The 22,537-nt window shown below is 33.8% G+C and overlaps 1 protein-coding gene across 1 annotated transcript in view; it reads right to left on the bottom strand.

The window, feature by feature from the left end:
- Positions 1-424: 424 nt before the first annotated feature.
- The window catches only part of arhgap42a (Rho GTPase activating protein 42a), a 35,276-nt gene continuing 13,163 nt past the window's right edge, over positions 425-22,537 (bottom strand). Inside the window, exons 4-24 of the mRNA XM_048167443.1 lie at positions 19,673-19,744; positions 16,073-16,174; positions 15,840-15,950; positions 15,433-15,537; positions 15,127-15,256; positions 13,656-13,756; positions 13,465-13,574; positions 10,812-10,890; positions 10,068-10,107; positions 9,817-9,879; positions 8,746-8,820; positions 8,043-8,127; positions 7,900-7,958; positions 7,703-7,808; positions 7,409-7,568; positions 5,931-6,099; positions 5,464-5,859; positions 3,831-3,987; positions 3,663-3,722; positions 1,851-1,930; positions 425-1,680 (exon numbers count right to left, since the gene is read on the bottom strand). Coding sequence (XP_048023400.1) covers positions 1,592-1,680; positions 1,851-1,930; positions 3,663-3,722; positions 3,831-3,987; positions 5,464-5,859; positions 5,931-6,099; positions 7,409-7,568; positions 7,703-7,808; positions 7,900-7,958; positions 8,043-8,127; positions 8,746-8,820; positions 9,817-9,879; positions 10,068-10,107; positions 10,812-10,890; positions 13,465-13,574; positions 13,656-13,756; positions 15,127-15,256; positions 15,433-15,537; positions 15,840-15,950; positions 16,073-16,174; positions 19,673-19,744 — 2,349 coding nt within the window. The 3' untranslated portion in view covers positions 425-1,591. The remainder of the gene's footprint in view (positions 1,681-1,850; positions 1,931-3,662; positions 3,723-3,830; positions 3,988-5,463; positions 5,860-5,930; positions 6,100-7,408; positions 7,569-7,702; positions 7,809-7,899; positions 7,959-8,042; positions 8,128-8,745; positions 8,821-9,816; positions 9,880-10,067; positions 10,108-10,811; positions 10,891-13,464; positions 13,575-13,655; positions 13,757-15,126; positions 15,257-15,432; positions 15,538-15,839; positions 15,951-16,072; positions 16,175-19,672; positions 19,745-22,537) is intronic.

Raw genomic sequence — 22,537 nt, 5'->3', positions numbered from 1 at the left:
CTTTTCTGGAAATCACTTTGCTGGTCTCCCCTGGACTTTTTGTTAAAGGTCTTTAAGATTATGACGTCAGAGATAGTATCTCATATCAGTCCACAGTACAGGAAAACCCCCTTTTTACAAGCAACTGATACCACAGGAGAATTCAACTTATGAAAATACTTGGGGATTCCAAGGATACAATAAGATATTGTTTTTTTGTAATAATGTGGGTCATACTGATGTATAGTACAAAGGCAAAGTGAAGTAATGTTTTCAAATTTCTAAATCTGGAATTTTTTGTAATTTTTCCATGTTTTCTCAACAGTGTATATAAAATGCAATGCAGGCCTAAACTGTGAATGCCTTTTAGATTTGAAATGATTTGGCAAAGATGGATGAATGGAGACAGACAGACGGACAAAAGAACAGTTCAAAACACAATCAAGGTTTCAGTAAATAAACAACATTTTATTAGTTAAAAATGCTTTATAAAAACAAAAAACATCAAACATTAAATTACTTTGTGAATGATGTTAATAATCAGTATAATAATCTATATAACAATTATTTTTTTTCATTTCAAGGTATAGAAATGCTAAACCAGTGTAAAATAAAATACAGCAGAGCCATTATTTGGAAAAACTGCATTTTTTTCATGAGCACAAATTATAACTGAGACGCTACAAAATTTAACACTGTCAGAAGTATTTTGTCTTTTTTTGATTGTACTTAATTAAACAAAATCTATATTACATTTAACAGTATAACCTAAACTACTGAAAGAACACTTTTTTGCTAAACGCCACAAATTTGACAGTATATTAGTGTATAATAAAATAAGTATATAAGAAACTTTTTGGCTAGTAAAGTCAGTCCATTCAAGATATATTTTGTTGAAATTTGGGGAAAAAAGTTAAAGACATGAAAAGGTTCTTATATATATAAAAAAAAAACACTATTTAGAGGCACAGATTTTCTCTTTAAACTTTTGAAATTGTATGGAATAACAGTGAGTGGCAACTCCTTGATTTCACCTAAAAGATTCAACAATTACTGAAATGAAAGATGACCTGCATCTACCAAAAATGGCTGATCTTTTGGTATCACTGAAAAGATCAATAAAAGTCAATAAAACATACTACTAACAATTTCACATATATCACATTGGGCAATACAGTATCTTCTTCTACTTAATATGGTCGCTAATTAATGCATATGGCACAGGTATAATTCTCCCTCTATACATTTCCTTCAGAGCCGTACCGCAACACTGATCAGAGTGTTATGAGCTCATGTCTACAGTTTTTAAGTATCAGAGCCCATTAGCATTATGAGCCACATATAAATATAGAAAGTATGTTAATACATTCAACTGCATGTACCTAGATGGTAATAAAATCTACTGTACATTTAAGACAAATGTGATATTTACATCCTGAATAAACTTTATCAAATGCGTCGGTTAATGAACTGGTTATAATACTACAAAATACTATAATGCTTCGCAAAAACGATTTACATACAGTAAAGCAGCAATGTACATTTAAATGGTCCCTTTTTTGCAGAAATGAACACCATGGATACCATGGACTTTTGCCTTTTTTTGGCCCCATCAGAAGAACGCCACATAATTCTCTGGGATAAGTCCAGTTTTGCCGTCATATGTAGCTTGGAGCCAGCCAGGTTCCACTGAAGCATACACTGCATGGACATTAAGACAAACACATAACAATAAAGAGTTAAATTCAGTACACAACATTTTACATAGCCTTTTGTGTTTCTGTTTCCTAATAAAAGTAAAGGCTTAGAGCTCAAACTGAATCCTTAGCAACAGTACACAAACAACAGTTTTAAACAGAGAGTGAGGTTACCATTGGAGAAGAGCGCCCCTTGAGGAAAGCTGAGCTCATGACTGTGCTCCGCTTGACAGGAATACAAGGCTTTAGCCTCTCTGTAAAAACACCAGAGGGAGTTAGAGACAAGACCATTAAGGAAACTCACTAACATCACTGTCAATATCGACAACACTTAAACTTTGGCTTTTTTAAATACAGACAATATCTATATAAAGAAATTCAGTCAAATTACAGCACATTTCAGTTCTACACACAATAATTTGATTGTTTTCTGTAACCAAGAGCCTTTTTAAGAAACAGTTTACTGCAATTTTTTATTATTTGCAAAGAAAGTAGGGCTGGAAAAATAACAACTCAACAACAAAATATACAGAACAATACGGAAGAGGATTAGGGCCAAGCAATAATAAAAAAATAAAACCATCTCGAGATTAAAGTTGTTAAATTTCGAGAAAAAAGTCGAAATAAAATGTTGAGAATAAACTCGTTAAATTTCGAGAAAATAGTCGAAATAAAATGTTGAGAATAAAGTAATTAAATTATGAGAATAAAGTCATTAAATTACAAGAAAAAGTCGTTAAATTATGAGAACAAATTCGTAATTTAACGAATTTGTTCTCATAATTTAACGACTTTTTTCTCATAATTTAATGACTTTATTCTCAACATTTTATCTCAACTTTTTTCTCGAAATTTAACGTCATTTTTCTCAGAATTTAACGAATTTGTTCTCGTAATTTAACAACTTTTTCCTCGTAATTTAATGACTTTATTCTCAACATTTTATCTCGACTTTTTTCTCGAAATTTAACTAGTTTATTCTCAACATTTTATCTCGACTTTGTTCTCATAATTTAACAAGTTTTTTCCTCATAATTTAATGACTTTATTCTCAACATTTTATCTCGACTTTTTTCTCGAAATTTAACGAGTTTTTTCTTGTAATTTAACAAGTTTATTCTCAACATTTTATCTCGACTTTTATCTCGAAATTTAACAAGTTTTTTCTCATAATTTAACGAGTTTATTCTCAACATTTTATCTCGACTTTTTTCTCGTAATTTAACGAGTTTATTCTCAACATTTTATCTCGACTTTTTTCTCGTAATTTAACGAGTTTTTTCTCGAAATTTAACAACTTTAATCTCGAGATGGTTTTATTTTTTTTATTATTGCTTGGGCCTAATCCTCTTCCGTAGAACAAAGACCGAATTCTGCCCAAGAAAGTTTAACGTAATTCTAGGGATAGGCAGTAGCATTCAAAAGTTTGGGGTCAGTAAGAATTTTTTTTCAAGTAATAAATACATTAGATGCATTAAAGATGATAAAGATGGTATAATGTTTCAAAAAGATTTATTAAGCAGCATGACATTTAAAATAAGAAATGCTTCTTGAGCAGCAAATCAGCATATTAGAATGATTTCTGAAGGATCATGTGACATTCAACTTTGCCATCACAAAAATAAACTACATTTTAAAATATATTAAAATATCAAACTTAATTTGTAATAATATTTCACAATATTACTGCTTTACTGTATTTTTGATCAAATAAATGCAAAAACTTAAAAAAAAATCTTAATGACCCCAAACTTATGAACAATAGTGTATAAGGAAAAATGCCAGACAATAACATAGAATAGACTTCAGAAATATCCTCATAAGATATAATACAGCATAAATGATATCTGATCACAACTGCATTGTCTTTCTCTTAGCACAGTGCACTTTAGCTGTTGTGAAATTTTAACACACACTTGTGCGATTAATCGATTTGACAGCACTAATAATAATAAACTTAATAATACACTTAAACTGGCTTATTACCTTCCTATTGTTGGCTGGGAAATCATAGGACTCTCAAAGATTGCTGCCCGGCAGGCCACACTGGGGGATAAAAGCATGCCACATTTGATATCATACTGACAGCAACTGAGATCAGTGTAACAAACTGATTTTTCATTATGACAGAAGATCACTGCGGTTTTTGCTTACACAGATCCCGGTCTCTGGTAACCATTGCTGGCTGAGGATTCAGCTCTGTATCTCACACTCTCTTTAGGAGGAAGATCAGGCAGATGGAGGGATTTGAGACTGTCTCTTTGACTGCGTGACACCAGGCTCTGGATGGAGCCGTGACAACTTCTGAAACCTGTGCGTTACCGAGAAACGTGTGTGTGAATCATTATGTCTTGGGAAAAGTATCTGTTATGTTGTTTCTTTTTCTTATGTTTCAAATGGTTACTGTAGCTGAATGCCACAAGGGGGAACAAGTGAACAATGTTTCTTTCTGTAGTCAAGGCCAACAGGCCTTGGGAGAGACTAGGGAGCAGGATTTTATAGTTAAAGGGTTAGTTCACCCAAAAATGAAAACTCTGTCATTTATTACTCACCCTCATGTCGTTCCACACCCATAAGACCTTCGTTCATCTTCGGAACACAAATTAAGATATTTTTGATAAAATCTGATGGCTCAGTGAGGTCTGCATTGACAACAAGTTAATTTACACTTTCAATGCCCAGAAAGCAACTAAAGACATATTTAAAACAGTTCATGTGACTACAGTGGTTCAACCTTAATGTTATTAAGTGAGGAATACTTGAATAATATGAATACTTTTTGTGCGCCAAAACAACAAAATAACGACTTTATTCAACAATATCTAGTGATGGGCGATTTCAAAACACTGCTTCATGAAGCTTCACGAATATTTTGTTTCTAATCAGTGGTTCGGAGCCTGAAAGTCACATGATTTCAGTAAATGAGGCTTCCTTACATCATAAGTGTTTATACATTTCAATGGTTCACCACTGGGGGCGTGACTTTGGCAGTTTGATACATGCTCCGAACCACTGATTTGAAAAAAAAAAAGATTTGTAAAGCTTCGAAGCTTCATGAAGCAGTGTTTTGAAATCGCCCATCACTAGATATTGTTGAATAAAGTCGTTATTTTGTTGTTTTGGCGCACAAAAAGTATTCTCGTCGCTTCATAACATTAAGGTTGAACCACTGTAGTCACATGAACTGTTTTACATATGTCTTTAGTAGCTTTCTCTGCGTTTGAAAGTGTAAATTAACTTGCTGTCAATGCAGACCTCACTGAGCTGTCAGATTTCATCAAAAATATCTTAATTTGTGTTCTGAAGATGAACGAAGGTCTTATGGGTGTGGAACGACATGAGGGTGAGTAATAAATTATAGAATTTTCATTTTTGGGTGAACTAACCCTTAAACTAAAACTAAAACATTTCTCATTTAGTTTAACTTGTACTAAAATAACAAAAACTGAAATAAAAGGTAATAAAAACTATACAGACTATATAAAAAACAACTACTAGTAAAAATGACAAAAACACAACAAAACTATTAAAACTTTAATGAAAATGAAAACAGAAAATACAATAAAAACCCTCAGAAAATCTCAGATCTCAGAAAATAATACTGCAAGAGAGGTAGAGAAACTGTTTTAGGAAGAAGATATTTGCATTCTGAGAAGTAATGCATATAATGGGATGTTGAGGAAGACTAAGGTGGATGAATGTTAACCAAAAGTGTACATGTCTGGAAACAGGAAAGAAACTTATGATATTTTTTTGCAAAAATGCAGCTAAATGTACTCTTTCTTACCCTCAGAAATGTGAAGTGAAGTGAGAGAAGAACAGGTGGACAGACTGCGTTGTTCTTCCCCATGATTCTCCAGTGTCTCTCCTAGGGTCCTCTGGAGAATCTCTGAAGCCGGAGAGCTTCGATCTCCTGGGCTTGTACTCAGTGCTTCTTCCCATTCTCCGTCAGTCTTGTTGGCATCCTCTTTGGAGCTGGAATCTGGGCTGGTGGTGCAAGCAGGGCTTTTAGGCCCATTGGAGGAGGGAGATGAAGTGGTCCAGCACAGACTCCCTGATGCCTTGTGTTTGGAACGAGAAGGGGAGCCCGTCTTAGAGCAGCTGTTCTGCTCTGAAGAGTGCGATGAGAGAGACTCCATACTGCCCATAGGAGTGCTACTTGGACTGCTGCTGAACGTGTCACCTGATGGAGAGAAGGGGTTAAATTGACTACTCTAACAGATGGACAAAATGCCTGTTTTTGGGGACACTCACTGTCAGCATCAGCCAGGCACAGGGTGGGAGGGTACAGGCCTCTGGATTTACGGGACCCTGAAGACAGGCAGATGGCTTTGCTGCGACGGGCACTGGCACGAGACTGAGAGTGAGAGTGAGGCTGAGGCTGTGGCAGGGGGACGTTAGGGTCGGGAGCTTGATGGAATATCTAAGAAAAAAAAAGACAAGAAAAGTGTTTTGATCTAACCAAAGAACATTAGATGAGCAAAAGTATATAAAAACAAATATTTGATAGTTGAGAAGTAGGGCTGTACCATATACAGTATCTGTACCTTATTGGTTATCGCAAGATATACACTACCGTTCAAAAGTCAAAGTCTCTTATTCTCATCAAAGATGCATTTATTTGATAAAAAAAATACATCCAAAACAGTAATATTGTGAAATATTAATAAAATTTAAAATAACAATAATAATAATATTTAAAATTTTAACTTATTTCTGTGATGGTAAAGCTGAATTTTCAGCATCATTACTCCAGTCTTCAAGGGTTAGTTCACCCAAAAATGAAATTTCTGACATTTATTACTCACCCTCATGTCGTTCCAAACCCGTGAGACCTTTGTTCATCTTCGGAACACAAATTAAGATATTTTTGATGAAATCCAAGAGGTATCTGACTCATCCATAGACTGCAATTTAACCACCACCTTCAAGGTCCAGAAAGGAACTAAAGACATTGTTAAAATAGTCCATGTGACTGCAGTGGTCAACCTTAATTTTATTAAGCGATGAGAATACTATTTGTGCACAAAAATAACGATTTTATTCAACAATGCGTGTGATGCTGACGCAGGAGCCGGCCAATAATGACTCAGCGTTCGGACGTAAAACCTGGAAGCGCTGAACGTAAACAGCGTATGAGAATGACACAGAAGAGAAGATATTGTTGAATAAAGTTGTTATTTTTGTTTTTGCGCACAAAAAGTATTCAGATTCTATACAGGTTGACCACTGCAGTCACATAGACTATTTTAACGATGTCTTTAGTACCTTTCTGGACCTTGAAAGTGGTGATTATACTGCTGTCTATGGAGGAGTCAAATACCTCTCGGATTTCATAAAAAATATCTTAAACTGTGTTCTGAAGATGAACGAAAGTCTTACAGGTTTGGAACAACATGAGGGTGAGTAATTAATGACAGAAATTTCATTTTTTGGGTGAACTAACCCTAACTAAAATAAAAACTAAAACTATTAAATTTAAAATTATTGATTCTAGTGTTATTAACCATTTTATTTTGAGTTTATTCAGGCAAAAATGTTATAAAATTGTAATACTGGATATTTACTAGTTATTGGCAGTAACATGAATTATTTATTGGCTAGAATTTGAAATATTCTTGTTAAAAGGTAAACCTAGTAGTCAGATTACCAATTCTCATCTTTTATTTAACAATTCGTTCCTCTTTCAGCATGCTGTCTATTAAAAGAGAATTGTCTGTTTAAATGATCACCTTATCATAGTTTTCTATCAGGATCTCTACAACAATATTTTGAAATTTGATGTTCATCATTGCAGCAACTGTCTCTTCCTGAGAACGCATGAGCGTTGGGCCAAAAATCACACCCAGGTTAGACACGGTCATCAGATTCTTCTGACTATGTGTGGAAACCCTGTCAAAAACAGCAGAACATTTTTTTAAAAACACTATGGTTAGCACCACCTTGTGGAATTTAAAGCACACACATGAACGAATGTACTAGACGTGCAGTTTCTTCTTCAACGTTCAAGAACTAGAGCGACATACACATGAAGATGTTTTATCAGAATATCCAGCATCTCTTTATTCTTGTCGGGGAGCTTGTGGACGAGGGCGTGAACAGCACAGACCCTGTAGTTCTGATCATCAGACTCTAAAAAACAATCCAAAAGCATCTAATCATCAAATAAACAGTCACAGATGGAAGGATGAGTTCATAGAGGAGAGAACATGCTGAGACTCACTGACTGCCATGATGAAGTCTTTGTGAAGTCTGTAGGTCATGAGAGGTTCTGCCAGACACCTGCAGGGAACAGAATGACTTACTTTATTTCCTTGATAACATGCCATTTTCAAAAAGTAAAAATTATGGCAATTATTTACAAACCTGAGGTAATTCTTCAGGCCACTAGTGATGGTCTTGTTATCCCAGGTGTCTGGGTCAAGGTCCATATCTGCAGGAGCTTTGGCTGCTGGAAGGGTAAAATTAACTCATATTAAATAGAATTTGGCTTCAAAAACATATGTTTAAAGGTTTAGTTCACACAAAAATGAAAATTATCCCATGATTTACTCACCCTCAAGCCATCCTAGGTGTATATGACTATCTTCTTTCAGATGAACACAATCAGAGCTATTATTTAAAAATATCCTTGCTCTCCAAAGCTTTATAATGGTAGTGAATGGTGTTTTGAGGCCAAAAATATATGCAGCCATCCATCATAAATATAATCTATATAGCTCCAGGGGGTTAATAAAGGCCTTCTGAAGTGAAGTGATGGATTTTGTAAGAAAATCATCCATATTTACAACTTTATAACCTAAAATAACTAGCTTCCGGAGAGCCAGGATATTCTCTGATTGTGTTCATCTAAAAGAAATGTGTAAATGATGGGATAATTTTCATTTTTGGGTGAACTATCCATTTAAGGTTATTGTAAATAGTGTATTTCTAACAAACAATCTTTTTTTTTTTTTAAACAATAGTATAAAATGGTACTATGTAAAAGTCTTTACGTATATATGAATTTATCAGGTTTCTGTAGGAAAAAAACAACATTCTGTACTAGTGGATTTCTAAATTACTGTACCAAATACTGAGGTCATCAGTCGCTGGACTTTAGAGTTAACTCCACCTATTCTGTACAGTCCCATTGTGTTAATGCCTAGACATGAAAGGGAAAAGACAATTTTTGCATTATAAGCAATTAAACGCAATAAAAAAGTTTTCTGTAAGTTAATCAAAAAATGTAGTTCATTTAGTAGCTAAATAAACTTCTTGTATTTAAGTTTAATAAATTATTACTGATTTAACCTGATTCAATGAAAATGAAAGTCATATTTTTGTTTAGACATATCGTATCATTCAAACTTTGAGGTCAGTGAGATTTTTTGGAAAAAGTCTCTTATGCTTTTCAAGGCTGCATTTATTTGATCAAAAATACAGTAAAAACAGTGATATTGCGAAATGTTTTCTATTTTAATATATTTTAAAATCCAATTTATTACTGGCAAAGCTGAATTTTCAGCAGCCATTAATCCAGTGATTAATAGAAAATTAAATAGAAAACGCATTACAAAAAATTAAAAGCATTTATTTTAAATGCAATTGTTTTTATAACAATATAAAAGTCACTTAAAGGGATAGTTCACCCAAAAATGAAAATTCTGTCATCATTTACTCACCCTCATGTTGTTCGAAACCTGTATGAATTTCTTTCTTGAACACAAAGGAAGATATTTGGAAGAATGTCAGTAACCAAACAGATCTACCATTGACTACCATAGTATTTATTTTTCCTACTATGGTAGTAAATGGGGGGTGAGAATAAATAAATACTATGGTAGTCAATGGTAGATCTGTTTGGTTACCAACATTCTTTCAAATATCTTCCTTTGTGTTCAGAAGAAGAAAGAAATTCATAAAGGTTTGGAACAACTTGAGGGTGAGTAAATGATGACAAAATATTAATTTTTTGGGTGAACTCTCCATTTAAAGTTACTATCACTTTTTGATCAATTTAATGCATCCTTGCTGAACAAAAGTATTAATTTTTTACTGAAAAAAATTTTGAACGGTAGTGTACATACATGCACATAATACATGTCATAAAACACGTAATGCAAAACTTAAATGAAATGAAAAGGATGCAGAGACTCACCTCTTGTTTCCACAAGCTCTATACACTTCCTTACAAAATTAAAGCCTGCTTCATTTAGGAATGCTGCGGAGACAGAGAGTTTATATGTTGTATAAATATGAGGCCAATGCAGGTTAACTATTTTTGTCTTATGAATCAAAAGGCATGTGGATGCAAGTTCAAACTGAACTGTATGTCTATATTACAAACTGCCAAATGAAACAGTTCATCTTACTCTACACCAAAAATGACAATTAAATAGATGAACTTACTTTCCTCTTTCTTGCTCAGAAGTGCTGGAAGGGTGTAAATCTAGAAGAAATCAGAATGTGTTTATAAAACACAAAAGATAAATGCGATTTAAAGCATATACATTAATGAAATAAATTGCATAATCCATATCTCTTCGCAGAAATAAATTATAAGGCCGAATATACAAAATACAATTTATAGTTTTACACTATAAACATACACCCACTAATAATCCTTTGTATATAAGAATTCACAAACTCAGCTAAATAATAACGGTGCAATGAGGGTCAAATGAGTTGAAGCCAATCAACTACAGCTGACAGCATAAGAGTCCAAACAAAGAGTCATTAGTGAAGTGTAAATTCTCAGTTGTCATCTTTTTCCTGTCCATTTGTAAACTATTCATTGCCTGGAGTTCAAAGAGCCTCTATAACAACAATTACGTGCCTATAATGGGAAAAGGGAGTCAGTGATAACTTGGGCCAAAGAAAAAATAAAACCTCTTTAAAGTGCAAAAATAATGCAAATGGGTTTCCTTGTCTGTCATTGGTCAGCCAAACAGATATCCTGACTTGAATGCCATTGGTTGAACTGAGAATAAAAGACTGCCACCCTTTGTTTTACTGTCTTTTACTGTTATCTTATCAGGATTTTAAAAAATACAATCTTTACAATTAAGTTCTTGCACTATGAACAGACATATGTTTATAAAACTGAGAGCAGAGTCTCATTTTGAGCAGCGTAGGCTGGGCGGCCGCTCTTACCGGCTCTTTTCCGTCCATGGCCTCCATCCACAGCCTTCTGTTGGATTCAGAGAGAGCCTGAAGAGTGATGATGCCATGCCTGTGGGACAGATTGATAGACGTTATATCTCTAAACTACTGGTATAAGAATTTTGCATAATTTATCTGTTTATTTATTACCAGGATTTTTTTAAATCAAGCTCTAAGCATTAAGCCTATGCATAATGAGAGGTTTCCCAAGCTTGCAAACAAAGCTAGGAGTGTAGCAAAAAGAAGTTTTTCCTTCACTTCCATTCACCGGCTCCAACTTGGCAAAAGAAATCATATTTTACCTGAGTTGCAAGGTTTTAATTAATGCAATGAGTTCAAGGCACGGGTATCACAAAATAAACCAAACACATGTCTTTCTACATGCTTTATGCCAAACTTGAAATGAACAAACAGGTCTCATTGCATCTGATTGTCAGAGAAAGTGTTAACAGCTGTACGAACTAACAGCGATACCTATAGACTTTTAAGGTAATCAGCTAACCTAGCTAGTTCTTGATATTGTTGGTGTTTTATAAAGGTTAAATATCTAAATGTTAATAAGAAGAAAAATAAAAATATCATTCTGCATATGTGATGGACATCGGTTACGCTCATCTTTACGCACTCCTTTGAAGGTCTCTTGAGTAAAACACCTCTATGTTTAACAAAGCGCATAAAAAACCTGAACCGGAAGCGATGCAACCTGTTTTACAGGTTGTTGTGCATAACTCCCATTGTGTTACCCTCACTAGCTTTACCCGTACAGCACTTAAAGTATAGTTTGAATCACAAATCATTCAACTGACTTTTTTCTGGTTTGGTTTTGGTCAAAAACACTCACAAATTTACTAGTCTGAAGTCTGAATCACTCAAAAGCTTCACCAAATCCATCAGAGCAGCTACTGAATTAAAGGTGCCATCGAACTTCTTTTTAAAAGATGTAATATAAGTCTAAGGTGTCCCCTGAATGTGTCTGTGAAGTTTCAGCTCAAAATACCCCATAGATTTTTTTGAATTCATTTTTTTAACTGCCTATTTTGGGGTATCATTAACTATGCACCGATTCAGGCTGCGGCCCCTTTAATTCTCGAGCTCTCCCGCCCCCGGAGCTCGCGCTTGCCTTGAACACCATAAACACAGTTCACACAGCTAATATAACCCTCAAAATGGATCTTTACAAGATGTTCGTCATGCATACTACATGCATACATCGGATCATGTGAATGAAGTATTTATTTGGATGTTTACATCTGATTCTGAATGAATTTGAGGCTGTGATCCGTGGCTAAAGCTAACATTACACACTGTTGGAGAGATTTATAGAGAATGAAGATGTGTTTATGAATTATACGTAACAGTATTATAAATACAGTAACAGTCGGTGTTATGTTGAGATTCGCCTGTTCTTCGGAGGTCTTTTAAACAAATGAGATTTACATAAGAAGGAGGAAACAATGGAGTTTGAAACTCACTGTATGTCATTCCCATGTACTGAACTCTTGTTATTCAACTATGCCAAGGTAAATTCAATATTTAATTCTAGGGCACCTTTAACATCCGACTGACTTACTGAACAACATGTCTGAATTTTTTGCAATTAGTGATATAAAAAAAACAGTATAAAAATAAAATGTTACAAAAATAAAACTTTTTGTTTAGCATGTTTAGGACACTGTTATATAGCGTTAAAAAGTAACTTAGGGAGTGTTCACACTTGTAGTTTGGTTCTCTCTCTTTTTTTGTGACCAAAAAAGAAGGTGATACATTTAGTCCTGGTTTGTTTAGTGTTCACACTGTCATTTTTAACAATGAACCTAACTACACAAAACGAAAAACAGCTTTTATGATGTACATTGTTTGCGACAGAACTTATAGATCACTTATAGATATACAAAGATGGTGCACTCATATTACTATGAATGGGAGAAAGTGCAAAACAAAGTCCCGCCTCTTAAATATAAGAGCCAATTGGTAAAGTAATTGGTATGAATGCGTGTGGTATGAATGAATTTGGACGTACTACATCTGCCATGTTGTTACTGTCACATGACTTACCAGCGTCAGTTACGTCCCTTCAACTCTATTCACAAATCCTCTCCCGTGGCCTCATGGGATAGTAAAGTGTCCATCGTATGCGCACTTCAGTATCTCACCGAAAGTACTAAGTCATTCGGGTCCTTTTCGAATACTATGAATTCGGACATACTACTCTGTTCACATACTGTTTTTCGCGAAAATGTGGGTCCCGGTCCCCTTGTTTGGTGCACTAAGGTTCGGATGGAAGCGTTATTTAAATAAACTTGAACTGCATTAACAGAGCATTTGTTCTGGAGTTTGTTTTAATCAAAGCAAATCTTCCAAGTGTGAACAAACCCTTAAATACAGCACATCAGGGGAAGGAAGCTCGTTTTTTTTAAAAGTGATATTATTAGAACATGGCAGCAGTCCAGGATAAAAGTGCAACGTACCGATGGGCTTTAGAGAAACATTGCAGATAACTGAACAGAAGCCCTTCACAAGGGTTACCTCTTCAGTTATGAGGAGAGAAAAGAAGAGATGGAAGGAAGGAGAGAGTGTTGAAAATGACAGACTGAAGAGAGTATTAAACACAATCTCCTGCAGCACTCAAAATTCTCTCACACACCTTTCCACCACCTCAATGTCGAAGCAGAATCGCTTGTCAATAGAGTCAGTCCTCCGTCTGATGCAGGACTTCAGCTTAAACATCTCAGGGGGACTCATGATCAGTCCATTCTATCAATAAAAGACAAAATATATCTAAATATAAACATGAGAAATTAAGCTAATAACATTTAAATGCTAAATATTTAATACCTGTTTGCCTCCAGATTTGAATTCAGAGTTGCTCATCGTAAACATTTTGGTCCCTTTCTCATATGTGCAGTAATGGCGACTCCATGTGCACCCCAAGGGTCCTTCAACAGAAGACAGATGATCAATAATGCACATGAATTGTTCCAGTGAACAAGAATTTATACCTATTAACAATCTACTTCGAAATCAATATTCTAAATATACACTTGTGTTCAAAAGTAGAAATTTTTTTAATTTCAAATAAATGCTGTTCTTTCAATTATTACTTGATTTATTCATCAAAAAATGTATCACCATTTTAAGCAGCACAATTGTTTGACCCCAACCTTTTGAATGTTATATTATATTATATAATATTTATTCAGTATTATTATCAGTATTCTAAATGTATATTATAACTTACATATTTAACATTTAGCTCTATTTTAGTTTTTTACTAGTTCAAATATATATATATATATATATATATATATATATATATATATATATATATATATATATATATATATATATATATATATATATATATATACACACTACCGTTCAAAAGTTTGGGATCGGTAAGATTTTTTATATTTTTAAAAGAAGTTTTGTCTGCTCACCAAGATTGCATTTATTTAATTAAAATACAGTAAAAACAGTAATATTGTGAAATATTATTACAATTTAAAATAACTGTTTTCTATTGGAATATAATATAAAATGTAATTTATTTCTGTGTTGGAAAAGCTGAATTTTCAGCATCATTTCTCCAGTCTTCAGTGTCACATGATCCTTCAGAAATCATTCTAATATGCTGATTTGCTGCTCAATAAACATTTATGATTATTTTCAATGTTGAAAACAGTTGTGTACTTTTTTTTTCAGGATTCCTTGATGAATAGAAAGTTCAAAAGAACAGCATTTCTCTGAAATACAAAGCTTCTGTAACATTTTACACCACCGTTCAAAAGTTTGGGGTCAGTAAGAATTTTTATTTTTATTTTTTTGAGAAGAATTTAAAGAAATTAATATTTTTTTTCAGCAAGGATGCATTAAATCGATCAAAAGTGACAGTAAAGACATTTAAAATGTTACAAAAGATTATATTTCAAATAAACACTGTTCTTTTGAACTTTCTATTCATCAAAGAATCCTGAAAAAAAATTGTACACAAATATTTTGTACAATTGTACACATTAAATGTTTCTTGAGCAGCAGATCAGCATATTAGAATGATTTCTGAAGGATCATGTGACACTGAAGACTGGCGTAATGATGCTGAAAATTCAGTTTTGCATCACAGGAATAAATTATATTTTACAATATTTTCAAATAGAAAACAGTTATTTTAAATTGTAATAATATTTCACAATATTACTCATTTTACTGTATTTTTAATTAAATAAATGCAGCCTTGGTGAGCAGACGAAACTTCTTTTAAAGGCATTAAAAATCTTACCGATCCCAAACTGCTCAGGAGGATACTCACGTTTCTCTTGCACATAGAGAAAGCCCTCCATGGTCCACTGTCCTGGAGCTTTAAAGTCCTGCTCTGCAGATCTTATCCTTCTCATCAAATTCTCCACTTCCTGTCTTGTGCTCTCAAAATTATTCCTTGTCTTTAGAGGGAACATCAAAACAAAACAGTGTACTGGTTCTATAGGGACATCACTGAAATCCAAAGTACAGTTCCTTCCATATGCAGAAATAAATACTGGATATTCTAATATATAAACATAATGTGTTTGTTGGCTCATTATCAGACTGATATGCCACGTCATCTGAAGTCTCTTACATTTTGGAGGTTGAACTGTAGCTGTTGCTTGTACGGCTCAAACTCGTGTGCCAGTTCGTAACCCTCATGATAGAAAGTGAACAGTCCCTGGAGGAAAGCTAGCAGCTGTGAAAAAGACAGAGGCAGTTTGAACAGTTGTATAAAAGCAATATCACACTCATAATTATGCACAATCTACCTATTTATAGGTTGATAGATGTGCAGGATGTGGCTATTATCATTACTTTCTTTCTGATTGGCATGTGCTCCAGAGAAACAACACTGCTAATGTTACAATATGTGCCAACAGATTAAAAGCAGTGTAGCAATTTTTGTCTCATTAAGAGGAAGTCTTCTTATTTCTCATCTCCCCAAATAAAAGTTGCATTCATGGAAATGCTGCAGAAATGGAAATCGGTGTGTCTTACCGGCTCAACAAACTCAAATTTTTTCCTCTCTTGCACTTCTTGGATTTTGAAAACATATTCCAGGGAGGCATCATAGAAGACCTGTCTTTCCTTATTTATCTGGGTGTCTGCCTTTAAAAAAATCAGTTATAATCAAACCATTTGATGAGGGTAAAAGAAATCGTTCCAAATTATACTTAATTATATACTGTAACTCTGGATATTTTATAGCGATAAAAGAACATTCAAGTTACCTCTTGCAAAAGGGACTCTTTCTTTCTGGAAGACAGGCTTAAGTGCTTCTCCAAAACCGTGTAATATTTCTCAGTCTCCTTGTCAAATTTCTTCTTCCCTTCCTACACACACACACACACACACCAAAAAAAAAAAAAAGGTGGCATGAGTTGGAATTTCCTGTGCTGTAATTTTGATGATAAATGTTTTTTGCAGAGATAAGATGTTACATAAAATGTTAGACTTGTAAACAAACACCATGTTAGAGTCTCATGAAAACATGAGGAGAGTTTTTATTTGTTTATTTTCATTCCATAGCTCAAAAACAAAGCCTGAAATTTAATAACCAGTAGATGGCAGACTCATATTTGACTTTTAAATAACTTGAATTCAAGTGACATTTAAGCTGGCACAATATTCTATTGAAAGCACAACAGATTTACACAAAATTCAACAGGCCATTATTTATATATTTTATTATATATTTATAATAAAATAAAAAATTATATATATTTTATTACACATTATATATATATATATATATATATATATATATATATATATATGTATATATATATATATATATATATATATAGAGAGAGAGAGAGAGAGAGAGAGAGAGAGATAGATAGATATATATATACACACTACCGCTCAAAAGTTTGGGATCGGTACGATTTTTTATGTTTTTTAAAAGAAGTTTTGTCTGCTCAGCAAGGGTGCATTAACTTAATTAAAAATACAGTAAAAACAGTAATATTGTGAAATATTATTACAATTTAAAATGACTGTTTTTTAAATGACTGTTTTTTGTTCTTGTATTGGCAAAGCTGAATTTTCAGCATTGTTACTCCAGTCTTCAGTGTCACATGATCCTTCAGAAATCATTCTAATATGTCAATTTTCTGCTCAAGAAACATTTCTTGTTTACAGATGTATAAAATATTTGTGTAAATATTTCAGGATTCTTTCATGAATAGAAAGTTCAAAAGAACAGTGTTTATCTGAAATCTAATCTTTTGTAACATTATAAATGTCTTTACTGTCACTTTTGATTGATTTAATGCATCCTTGCTGAATAAAAGTATTAATTTCTTTAATTTCTTTTCAAAAAAATAAAAATAAAAATTCTTACTGACCCCAAACTTTTGAACGGTAGTGTATAATGCTACAGAAGCTTTGTATTTTAGATAAATGCTGCTCTTTTGAACTTTCTATTCATCAAGGAATCCTGAAAAAAAGTACACAACTGTTTTCAACATTGAAAATAATCATAAATGTTTATTGAGCAGCAAAAAAAGAATGATTTCTGAAGGATCATGTGACACTGAAGACTGGAGTAACGATGCTGAAAATTCAGCTTTGCCAACACGAGAATAAATTACTTTGTAAAATATATTCAAATAGAAAACAGTTATTTTAAATTGTAATAATTTTTCACAATATTACTGTTTTTACTGTGTTTTTTATTTAATTTTGAGCGGTAGTGTGTATATATATATATATATATATATATATATATATATATATATATATATATATATATATGTGTATATATTTATATAATATTTATATATTTAGTTCCATTTAATTTCTAAGTATATATTGTTTAATATTTCAATAAAAAAAGTTCTACTAATTTCCACAACTAGCATGATTGTTTTTGTTTTACTTATTATAATAGAAATAATTAACAAAATTTATGTGTAGCTTTCTGAATAAGTGTTTGGATGCAGATTCTGCACAGCTGCGTTTAAAATAATATACCATATTAAATCCATCCAGCCGAATGTCACATATTTACACTCAAAGTCAGAACAAAAACTGTGAAATATAAAAAGGAAAATGTGAAGATTGAGTGTGGGTCTATAACATTAGAAAAGCATACAGTTACCACAAACTAAAACACAATTTTTTTAACAGCAGCATTTTTTACATAGAAAATATGAGGCTGAACAACTATTTATTGTGGATAAATGAAGCGCCACTTTAGAGCATGTGCGGCATGTACACTTCCTTAGTCACTGAGGTATCATCAGTGATGAGCGTGTTAAAGCGGATGACTCTGAGTACCCATGTAACCACAGATAAAAAAATAAACAACAAACACTGTGCGTATTTCCAATTCTATGGGACATCCTAAGGCTCTAAATGAGGCTGAGTAAAGATGTTTACAATAGATAAGACCCCCACTTCCTGTGCCCGCACTGACTGCACCTATTTACGTTGGACGGAGCGTTTATGTGCTGCAGACCTCCAGCAGTGAGAATCTTTTGCTTGAGACTGCAACTGAAACCAGTTTGAAGCTGTTTGTTTTTCCTGTTTGACATCAGCCCAACCTTTCCCATGACCCTCTAATGGACACGCCATCTAAACCATAGACTGGACTTGCCAAACAACAGACTGGAGGAATCTCATTTTTGACGTGCTTAGTTCAGTTTCTAGGCCCATCTGCTGGCTAGCAATGACATCACTCTCTCTAGGAATGTGTTCTTTCTTTTCAAGGGTAAGGGTTTTAAAAAGACATGCATGCAGGACTCACTCAATGAAAATATTTTCTCTGTATTAAATAAACACTTCTCAAACAAGGGTGTACATTTTTTTTTTTTTTTACACTTCAGATGTGTTAGCCTTGTTATACAGTATGCTATGGAGTCCCTAAAGGGACATGGTGATGGAAAAAACATATGAGATGGGAGGAAAAATATTTTTTTTCTTTTATGTTCTCTCTTTTATGTCCTCTCTTTTAACTTTTACATTCTCTCACGTATTGACGTTTATATTCTCAAATATATTTTTTCCTCCCATCTCATATTTTTTCCACCACCATGTCCATTTAGGGGCTCCATAGCATGCAGACATAAAAAAAAAAAAAAAAGAATAATATGCAAGTACACCATCTAGGGCTGGATAATTAATCAAAAAGTAATCGAAAGTGAAATTCAGAATCTCTTTTCCCCATGTTGGTTGTTTCCGTTTTTTAATCCTGTTAATACTTTACCCTTAAAAACATCTAAATATCTAAATGTTTTTGTTTTTACAGTTTTCATTCAGTATTTTCGTTCCAAAATTAACCTAATATTTTAGGTCAGAAATAGATTGTTTGAGACAGTGGATATGTGCACACATTTGGGGGAGGTTGAACAGCCGGACTGCCATTCCCTTTGGCCTCCATCATGTCTCAATGACTAAGTTAAGCAAGTTCCTTCACAGCTCTTGCTGAAGAGCATTGGGCCAAAACGCCCAAATAAGGCATCAAGTGTTTTGGCTCTGGATCTTTGAGCTCAACAGCGCTCCAGCTCTTCTAATACGACTGGAGGGGTCACATTCACAGATCACCAGGGCTCCAATGCAGCACAAAAACCTAATCTCCTAGAAAGAGTAAAGCTTTAACTAGAGTCTGGTTATAAACATGCCCTCTAGCGCAGAGCTCACAGGCTATTTCATGTTGGTCAATGTGGCATTACAGTAACTGGCTATAATTTGACTGCTCTTGTCTTCAACAGGTGTTTGTAATTTCCCCTCTATATTGACCGTATAGGATCCTGTCGCAGTGTAGGTAAAAATTACTTTCCGCTGACATGCAGAACATTAACTCACAATGGGGTCTAAGAACTTACTTTGGCTGCTCCAATCTGCTCTTTGCGAAACTTCTCCAGTGGAGTGATCAAGACGTCATCAGCGTTCTGTATCTAAATTTAAAAAAAAAAAAAAAAAAATCATTTTCAAATTGTCAAGTGTGACAAACCAATACCAATGAATCATCTATCAAAAACCCTTAAAGGTGCCATAGAATGGAAAATTGAATTTACCCTGGCATAGTTGAATAACAAGAGTTCAGTACATGGAAATGACATACAGTGAGTGTCAAACTCCATTGTTTCCTCCTTCTTATGTAAATCTCATTTGTTTAAAAGACCTCCGAAGAACAGGCGAATCTCAACATAACACCGACTGTTACGTAACAGTCAGGATCATTAATATGTACGCCCCCAATATTTGCATATGCCAGCCCATCAGACTAGGTAAGCAAGCAAGAACAATAGCGAAAAATGGCAGATGGAACGATAATAACTGACATGATCCATGATAACATGATATTTTTAGTGATATTTGTAAATTGTCTTTCTAAATGTTTCGTTAGCATGTTGCTAATGTACTGTTAAATGTGGTTAAAGTTACCATCGTTGCTTACTGTATTCACGGAGACAAGAAACGTCGCTATTTTCATTTTTAAACATTTGCAGTCTGTATAATTCATAAACACAACTTCATTCTTTATAAATCTCTCCAACAGTGTAGAATTAGCCCGTTAGCCATGAAGCACAGCCTCAAACTCATTCAGAATCAAATGTAAACATCCAAATAAATACTTTATTCACATGATTCGATGCATGCATGCAGCATGCATGACGAACACTTTGTAAAGATCCATTTTGAGGGTTATATTAGCTGTGTGAACTTTGTAAATGCACTGTATTATAGTTGAAAGCTCGGGGGTGGGCAGCGCAAGGATTTAAAGGGGTTGCAGCCTGAATCGGTGCATATTTAATGATGCCCTAAAATAGGCAGTTAAAAAAATTAATAAAAAAAAAAATCTATGGAGTATTTTGAGCTGAAACTTCACAGACACATTCAGGGGACACCTTAGACTTATATTACATCTTGTGAAAACATATGTATTCTATGGCACCTTTAATAAAACATTACAATATAATCAATAGTCCTTGAGGAAAATTTTTGCTTTGTACAGCCTTGAGATTGCAAGGCATTGCTTTGCATTATAAACAGCTACAGGGATATTAAAACAAAAAGACCAGATGAAAAAAAGTATGTAAGGTGATATTGACAAAAAACATTTGATATTGTTTGAAATATTTCAATTAAAGAAAGGAAACGCAATATTTCTAAATAAATGTCAAGTTTTTCACCTTATGACAAAAATGTCAACATCCGCTCAAATCAAAGTAGTGAAAGTATTTACAATTCACCCATTTTACAATCTCGAGTGTTAAAAACCACATTTAACAATGTGGTGCTGAGTGTGTGAACTCACTGACATCAGCCTATTTCTGCTAATAGTTAACAGCCGGCGAACAGTGCATGAACAGTATCCAAGGGAATTACGTTTATTTACTGTAAAATAACGGCGCTATAATTAGTACCATTTTCATGTAGGCACTCCGATTGGAAAAACACACAATTACATACACTAGTTCCTTTTATACACTTTCCCAGGAACAGCACAGAGGACTTCATGTCTCGCTGGAGAATTGGTCAAAATAAGTTCCACATGCTTGCCTGCGCTCAGCCAGCGGCAGCGCTGACCATCCATCTCTACAGGCTACTTCCACCCACATCAACATTAATGGAATTTGCACTTACAAATAATAGAAATGTACAGACTCCCAAGCGGGTCCAGATGTATGCTATAGGCTTTTAAAGGATATAAGTGACAACTTCATTTTTAAAATATGAGTGCATATTCCTGTTCTGCTCATGGTGCACAGCTGTCTTTCCCTATAGTATAAACCAGCATATTTATACTAAAATGCAGTTTAGTTTACAGTATATGTTATACATAAAGTACTGAACTTTCATTTTAAACTTTAACATTTATTTCAATGCACCAAACAAGTCAAACAAGCTTGTCATACACAAACATGCGTGATAGGCTTACATGCATTAGACAGATGAGCTGTATGTGGCCACAATAAAGTATCTATGTATTTATGTGGGTTTCATATGGTTTTGAAAAACTTTTACTTTTGAAATACTTTTCAAAAAATGTTTAAATGTCACATCGTGTAACAATCAATTGAAAGTAATATTTTTTTACCCTTACACCTTACACATAAGCATACACATATGTAATCATTATTTTCAAAAATATTTCAAAAGTGTTTAAACTTGTTTATTTCTTTACAAACTTTAAGAAATATTCATTCAGAAATGTAATAAGTCTTTGGGAAGTCACATTACATAACATTTTACAACTGAACTAATCTTGTCATAAAGAGGTCAAATTATTTTACATATATATATATATATATATATATATATATATATATATATATATATATATATATATATATAAAATCGAAGGCGATTCATCTGTGATAATGAACGCGATATTGCGTAGCTTGTCAGTGATCTACGGTTCTGTCTATTAAATGCCGCTCCATTTGAAAGCAGGTGATGGTGATTTAGCGGTAATCAGGGAACCGGCTTTACTGACGAAATGCGCGTGACAATCTCATGCAATATATATTGCCCAGCCCTACCAGGCAGGAATAGAACCTACAATCTTTTGATCACATGCTTGTTGCTTATCACTGTGCACTGCTCAAAGACACACTTTCACCCAACTATTCAGTAGTTCAGGTGAGAATTAACTCATAAAGTATATATAGCAAGTGGTGTATATACACTGTGTGCAGAATTATTAGGCAAGCTGATTTTCTGATCATATTTTTTTTCCAAGC

This window comes from Megalobrama amblycephala, linkage group LG18, assembly GCF_018812025.1.
Source record: "Megalobrama amblycephala isolate DHTTF-2021 linkage group LG18, ASM1881202v1, whole genome shotgun sequence".
In the NCBI taxonomy this organism is placed as follows: Eukaryota; Metazoa; Chordata; class Actinopteri; order Cypriniformes; family Xenocyprididae; genus Megalobrama; species Megalobrama amblycephala.
The sequence above is the reverse complement of the archived record's forward strand: the minus strand, read 5'-3'. Positions and strand labels throughout refer to the sequence as shown.